This window comes from Aulonocara stuartgranti (genome assembly GCF_965226115.1).
Source record: "Aulonocara stuartgranti genome assembly, chromosome: 17".
In the NCBI taxonomy this organism is placed as follows: Eukaryota; Metazoa; Chordata; class Actinopteri; order Cichliformes; family Cichlidae; genus Aulonocara; species Aulonocara stuartgranti.
Genome location: NC_138953.1, coordinates 26,544,664 through 26,552,258, shown reverse-complemented (window position 1 = coordinate 26,552,258; position 7,595 = coordinate 26,544,664). Strand labels below are relative to the sequence as shown.

The 7,595-nt window shown below is 38.6% G+C and overlaps 1 protein-coding gene across 8 annotated transcripts; it reads left to right on the top strand.

The window, feature by feature from the left end:
* The first annotated feature begins 1,043 nt into the window (after positions 1–1,043).
* Positions 1,044–6,546, top strand: LOC309692060 (endoplasmic reticulum-Golgi intermediate compartment protein 2-like). 8 transcript variants are annotated; one of them, XM_082510220.1, is made up of 13 exons: positions 1,044–1,210; positions 2,247–2,377; positions 2,460–2,568; positions 2,674–2,720; positions 2,818–2,885; positions 2,976–3,016; positions 3,166–3,267; positions 3,414–3,509; positions 3,591–3,646; positions 4,649–4,747; positions 4,877–4,974; positions 5,061–5,223; positions 5,337–6,546. In XM_082510220.1, the coding sequence occupies exons 2-13, from the start codon at positions 2,272–2,274 to the stop codon at positions 5,501–5,503; spliced, it is 1,152 nt and encodes a 383-aa protein (XP_082366346.1). In that variant the 5' UTR covers positions 1,044–1,210; positions 2,247–2,271; the 3' UTR covers positions 5,504–6,546. The 8 variants fall into 8 exon arrangements, with proteins under 8 accessions (XP_082366346.1, XP_082366347.1, XP_082366344.1 ...); XM_082510221.1 differs by having other exon boundaries at positions 2,244–2,377; positions 5,407–6,546; XM_082510218.1 differs by having other exon boundaries at positions 2,244–2,377.
* Positions 6,547–7,595: the final 1,049 nt, after the last annotated feature.

Below are 7,595 nucleotides of genomic sequence, written 5' to 3'. Positions count from 1 at the left end.
AACATGGTAATGGAGGTATAGGTTACCATTATTATAGATTTTATAACATGCATATTAAAGAACAGGATTATCAGGACAAGCGAATAAATACTACATGAAGTCAGATGAACAGACATGAAGATAATAAATGCAATAAAGATTTGAAAAAGTCTGAAAAACAAATCTAGACAAATCTCTGTGAAAGGGACACCATTGAAAAGCAATACTGGGTGCCCATGACCTTTGGTTCCTCAGGAAGCAATGCTTTAAAAAAGGGTGTGTTTTTGTCATGAAAATCCCTGCATGTTCCCGGGAACACTTTCTAAACTCATCATCTGTGAACATCAGTTCATTATGCCACATATGCCAGTTAAAGTTTTATCATGTCAAGAAGAAGCTAAAATGTGACATATTTTTAATGGAAGATCTTGCATTTTTTTAGAAAGACAATGCTAAGCCGCATACTGCCTCTATTACAATAGCGAGACTTCGTAGTAGAAGAGTCCGAGTAATAAACGGCCCTGCCAGGAGTCCAGACATGTCACCAGCTGAAAACATCATGAAACGAAGAATGCAATGCAAAAAAAAGAATCTTATATGAGACAAAAATGGGAAAACATTCCAACATGTGCGTATTTAGACATGCAAAAATCCTCAAATATGTACCAAAAGCTTCAGTATGCTGGCTAGTTATCCTGATAATTTTAATTTAATTAGCTAGTGATGTGTTCAATGTGCATATGTATGTAAATATACACATTTCTGTCATTTTTTTCTTGGTTTTTACACACCCAACAATTTTCACTGTAGTTCTATCAATCTAGTTTTACTTAGCTTTAGGCTTAGTGTTTTTATTTATTAAAATAATTTAATATAACTGTAAAAAAAATACACACGTACACATATTGAATATTTATTAAAGCCTGGAGTATTTCATTTATGTGATTTTACTGTATGCTGAATTATGGTGTTACAGCTTCACCTCCTGATTGAAGAGCGCAAGTGCGCTTACTGTGCGTGGGCGTAAATGGGCAGCGCGCGCACGCTGCAAACGTCAAGACGAGACGAAACGAGGCAGAAGCCAGCGCGCCCCGCCCCCCTGTGTGTTAGCATCATGGATGAAGGTGTAGAAAAATCTGCCAGGTATGATTTAAACAGTAGGCAGCTGCTGGAAACGGGTGTCCAGGGACTCTGCGTCAAGATTTAACGTCTAACTAGATGACCAAAAAAGGTAAGATCTAAAAAAAATAATCGGCACGGTGTTGTTACGCTAGTGATGGACGTCTGGTTTCAAATGATCGTTAAATGTGATGCTTTCGCCTAATAAAACATCTATTATCGATACTTTCCCGGGACATTTCTGCATACAAACAGCGTCAATTCATATTTTTACTACTCTGCCGTTTCTCTTCGATGATGTAATGCGACAAAAGATATAATAATATATGTGATGTGAGTGAGATATTTTCACATTAGCAGCCATTAACGTCGGCATCAGTGATATATTCACAGTATTTCATTAAACAGAATTCGCTCAAAAGGATTATTATGGACAAATAACTAAAGTAATCATTAATGTAATGGTATAAATGACGTTTTATTGTTATTATTATCATTGCTGTTGTAGAAAAAGTGAGCCTGGTTTAAACAAATTATGCAAAAAACAAATAAACACATTAATAATAAGAATAAATAAAAATAATAAAAGAAATGTATTATTATTTATTGATTTTTTATAATAATAATAATAATAATAATAATAATAATAATATATTATTATTATTAGCGATTATTACTTAAAATACTTCTGGTTCTGTTTAAATAAATATTTGATTTTGTAGTGAGATAATTTTGATAATCACCATGTTTTTTTACAACAATTGTTTTTAATAACAATTCTATGGAACTTTGTTTCTGCCACAATTCTTTTTAGGTGTCCAGAAAACTTCAGGTTATTGCTTCAAAACTTATGCTTGTTGTCTTGACATTTTGACTTACTCACAAGTAACTTAAGTTTCAAATAAATTTGACGTTATTATTTTATCCAGTGTTTAGCATTTGGTCCAAGAGTTTCTTTCCAAAAGGTTCATTAATATTTCATTATTTTTATTATAACTGTAATCTTTTTTTTTTACCTGATCTGTTCCTTCAGCCTTTTTGCATTCAGTCCACTTGTTCTATACATTTCGATTATATTGATTTAACATGTTTGCATTAAACAGGTGTACTGTGTTAATCTGAGGCTTGTTTTAATTGTGGTGGAGGAGGTGGAGAACTGCTGTGAACCTGAAGATGAGGCGTCTGTCAAGAAAGAAAGCGCTGAGCCTGGTGAAGGAGCTGGACGCCTTCCCCAAAGTGTCAGAGAGCTACGTGGAGACATCGGCGTCAGGAGGAACAGGTGAGATGTCCCTGCGAGGACAAGACAGCAGGAGCAGCAAAAGGGAGGAGTAACACTCTCTGCTCATCTGTCTCCTCCACAGTGTCACTTTTAGCGTTTAGTGCCATGGCACTTCTGGCTGTCTTAGAGTTCTTTGTTTATCGAGAGACTTGGATGAAGTATGAATATTCGGTCGACAAGGATTTTTCCAGGTGAGATGTTATTACTAGGTTATTAAATGTTAATTAATTGTGACTTCAGTCTGTTTTTCTTTTTTACAGTATGATGTCACGGTAATCTTTTTATCCTGATTTCAGTAAATTGAGAATAAACATTGACATAACAGTCGCCATGAAATGCCAGCGTGAGTATCTCACCTTGTTTGCCGTTGTCAATGTGGAGAAGTTGCTACCTGAAGCGCTTACATCACATTAGCGCACATATTTCATCTCTGATTGTAGATGTGGGAGCAGATATTCTGGACCTGGCTGAAACCATGATCACATCTAATGGCCTGCAGTATGAACCTGTGAGTCAAGCATGTGTCTGAAAAACCTTAAGGTCATTTCTGAGGTGTCGCTTCTGTAAAGCAAACGCTCCTGTTTGTGTCTTTGAGCAGGTTATTTTTGAGCTGACCCCGCAACAAAGACTGTGGCAAAGGTAAGGTTTTGTGCAGTTGCGCAGTAAGTTTGAAAAAATACAAAATTCTGGTAATGCCTAAAATTTGGTTATCAAGTTATAAGAGATTTCTTGTTGTTTGAAAGCTTTTAAACTTGTTTAGCTAGTTCTGCAGTCTGTTTGTTTTCCAGGACGCTGCTTCTCATACAGAACAGGCTGAGAGAGGAGCACGCTCTGCAGGAAGTCCTTTACAAAACTCTCCTGAAAGGAGCTCCTACTGCTCTGCCACCACGGTCAGTCTCCTATGGGAAATAGTTTTTAATAATCACGTCTCCATTCATTTTACAAAAAGGCAAACACATAAGTGCCCACTGGATTTAGAGTGATGGATTTAGAGTCTGTTATAATAAAATGATGTGCTCAAACATTATGTGCGTAGGGAGGATGCCTCCATGGAGCCCCTCAATGCCTGCAGGATACATGGACACGTTTACGTCAACAAGGTAGCAGGAAACCTGCACATCACTGTTGGAAAGTAAGAACCTCTGTAGCGTAATAAGCATGAGACAAACATTTCTGATGCTGGAGACTAATAGTGATTCTTGATCTTTTTAAGGCCCATTCACCATCCTCAGGGCCATGCACACATTGCAGCTTTTGTGAGCCACGAGAGTAAGTTAAAATCTGGTTTTCTAATAACACTTCTAATTACACACTTTTATAATCTACAAGCAGACCAGGGAACATTATCTGTCACCATAATCGGTGCTCCCCTCAGCTCTCCCTTTTTCTGCATTCAGCAATAAATACTGAGGAAGGCCGTGGCATTTAAACAATGTTTAGACGGTACTAAGGGACTCAAAGCGTGCCAAGAAAATATCCCATTACATTACCAACAGCAGCCTGATTTGATAAAAGGCAGTGTGGATCCATGCTTTCATGTTGTTTGTGCCAAACTGTGAGCTGAATATTGCAGCAGAAATTGAAATTCCAGGTCTGGTGAGCCTGTGTGAGTCGTAGCCTTAGTTTCCAGTTGACAGGAAGTGGCACCTGATGTGGTCTTTTGCTGCTGTAGCCCATCTGCTTTATGATTTAACATGTTGCACATTCAGAGATCCTCTTCTGCAGTTTTTGGTTGTAACGTGGGGTTATTTGTGCTCTAGTCATTTCCTTCTGAGAACTGGCTCAAACTACTTATTTTCTAGTTTTGGGAACATTCTTGAGATGGTTGTGTGGGAAAACCCGAGTCGATCGGCAGGTTCTGGAATACTCAGATCAACTTAAATCACATTTCTTCCATATTCTGATTTGAACATCAGCAGGTCATCTTGAGCGTGTCTACATGCTCCCATGTGATTGGCTGTTTAGATATTTGCATTTACAAACAGTTGAACAGCTGTACCTCAAAAAGTGGCTGTGAGTGTATTAAGCATTGTTCTTACACATTTAATAGGGAATAATTTAACAAAAACCCCTGAAAACATTAAAGATGTCAAATATGTGAGCCAGATTTAATGGCATTGGAGATAAAGAGTGTTTTTCTGTTACTAAAAGAGACCAAAGTTGGCCAGATGAGAGCCTTAGGAAATCGAGCTTATAAGGTCCTGCTACTAGTTAGAATGATTGTCCACAGCCTTGATTGAATCTGAGGGTTCTCTCATCTTTGCATTACAGCGTACAATTTCTCCCATCGAATCGACCATTTATCTTTTGGGGAGGAGTTACCAGGCGTCATCAATCCTCTGGACGGCACAGAGAAAATCACATATAACAGTAAGTCACATGATTTCAGAGGATAAAACATGCAGGAAACATTTGAAAAGGATTTTCCATTGAATGAATGAGTGCATTTTTTTTTTCATAAAACCCTCAATTATTGTTTCCTGTGTGCTTGCATCCCAGATAACCAGATGTTTCAGTACTTCATTACAGTGGTGCCCACGAAACTGAACACATACAAGATATCCGCAGACACACACCAGTTCTCTGTGACTGAGCGAGTGAGTAGCTGCTAAGCGCAGAGCTTTAAACACAGCCCAATGTTGTGACAGCAAGTAGACTAACCACCACAATGTCTGCTGCCAAGGAACGGGTGATAAACCACGCCGCGGGCAGTCACGGTGTTTCCGGCATCTTCGTCAAGTACGACACCAGCTCTCTGATGGTGACGGTCAGCGAGCAGCATATGCCGCTCTGGCAATTCCTGGTGCGACTGTGTGGTATAATCGGGGGCATATTCTCCACCACAGGCGAGTGGGCTTGGACATTTAGAGCAAAACAATTAAATATGGTTCTAGCTTTGAATTCATGCAGTTATTTTATTCTTTTTTTTTTTTTTTACTGTGCTCTTCTCACTTTTAAGGGATGCTTCACGGGCTCGTTGGCTTCTGTTTTGATGTCATCTGCTGCCGCTTCAAACTGGGACTCTACAGGCCCGGAGAGGTGCTAAACCAGGACGCACAGCTGCACCAGATGAATAATCTGAACCACCACCATACTCCTCTGCTGGCTGACAATCCCCCTCGGTAGTAGACGCCGATTCCTCGGCCTGCACGGGTGACCCGACAAATAATGATCACAGTTGCTGCTTTCTCATCAGAAACTTGAGTTTGGATTTTCAGATATTTGTTTATTTATTAGAGTTTATAAAGGTTTTTCCATTGCCAGCATTACCGTACTGTATATCACAATGTTTTTCTTCCAAATGACCAAAAACATAAAAAAAAAATAGTAGAGTTAGCACTAACTATTGCACTGTAGGAGAATGTGTACCCTGTGACTCTGGTCACATTTGATAACGGTGATGCTGACAGTTATGTTAAAGTTTAAATTCCCAGGAGGTCATTAGCACCGCTGGTTTGTTTCACAGCATTAAAGTGTAAAAAAAAAGAAAAGAAAAAAAGAAGCCCAAAACAAATAAAAGTTGATTCCTAAATGAAATAACATGCAGATGGTTTTTAAACAGGTAAACCATGAAATGATGGCAGTCAGGTTCAAGAAGGATGACTGAGCAAGTGTCATGTTGCCTATTAAGCAATCCTCTATAAGGAAGACTTATTTATTTTATTTGACTTATTTCAATAAGTCAAGAATGTCTTTAGCAGGTCTACCACATGACATGAGTCTTTATTTAACAAAAATTGAGCCAATGTGTCACTAAATAGGCCCTTACTGCTTCCAGGAGCTGCTAATCAAACCTGCTTGATTAACTGATCATCAGCCAGCTGGCTTGGTCAGAACTGAAGTGGTTCCAGGAAAAATATATCTTTCGATTTTCATTTTCTCCTCTGTAACCATGAACGAGTGAGCTGGAAGGCGAGCATGAAAGACTGCAGCACATGTGCACCTTTACTCTTCGAGTTTATTTCAGTTTTGCCAAGCAGACTTGAAAGTGTTGTCAGAGCAGGGAATACAGGCAGTCGGACGTTTTGCAAATGACACCAGAAGAAACATGAAGTCATTGATTAAGTGATGCCGTTTGTTACATACAGTAACAGTAGCTCCAGTCTGGGGTTTATGGCACCAACAGTGCTCTGCGTTTGAAAAAAAAGAAAAAAAGAAAGAAGACAAGACAGACACACAGAAGAGCAAAACTCCATACTGACAACATCATTAATATAGCCCTGTAGCTCTTTGAGAACAATCTGATGCAACTGCTTCATCGTGCAGGCCTTGTACGACGTTTCGGGTCTGAAATTAAGAGGACGGTTATCATGATTTCACCAGACATGGGCTTTGCATAAACATTTAGTTTTGTCCCTTTTTCTCCCATAAAGACTCATCACTGTTAAGTATTTTTAATTCTGTCAAGAGTAATGCCTTGCAACATATACCATACTGTACACAGCTGTCTCATTCTTTCAGTAAAAATCATACCAGCCGGTCACACTTTTGGTACACTCTGTGGGAAGCTCTGAAGACACTCAACCAAAATAAATCAACAGTCAAATAAAAGCTTTTGGTAATCTATAAGAATAATATGCAAGCATCTATTTACAGATATTCCAAATATGCAGAAAGGATGTAATGCCAGTAAAGTTTTAACGTGTTCCCAGCCCTTTACTTGGGACTTTTTAAATATAAATCTGGACTCATATCTCATGGCTCTGTCTTGGTCCAGTTATCTAGTTTTTACTCAATTTAGGAAGAATAATTTGAAACTGGGTCATGAACTTTCACATATATATGCAGATGCAGCTCAACTCTGATTGCTCAGTGCCCTGCCCCTTTAAGACGATGAAGCTGAAGTACTCTGGCATAGGGGATACAATGCCAGCTTAGATTGTAATTTAACCAGTACTTTTAAATTAATTATTCTGCAGAAGCCTCATATTCACACTGTATGTGATTTAAAAGTACCTCACGAGTCTTTAGATATCTTAGTCTGCGTCCAGAAATCAGAAGAGAAAAGAGCCTTAATCTGCACAGGTGTGGGCCTTTTTTTCTTTTTTTAAACTGCAAGCTGTTGGACATCCCAGCAACTACTTCTTTCCATTTTCTTTGGATCTACTGAAGTTGTAGTGTGTGTGTCTCTTATGCACTAACATAATGTTAAAATCACAGTGGTAAAAATCTTTTTTTAAACAATTTTCCAGCAGTGTTTGAAAAACCAGGGCTCGAG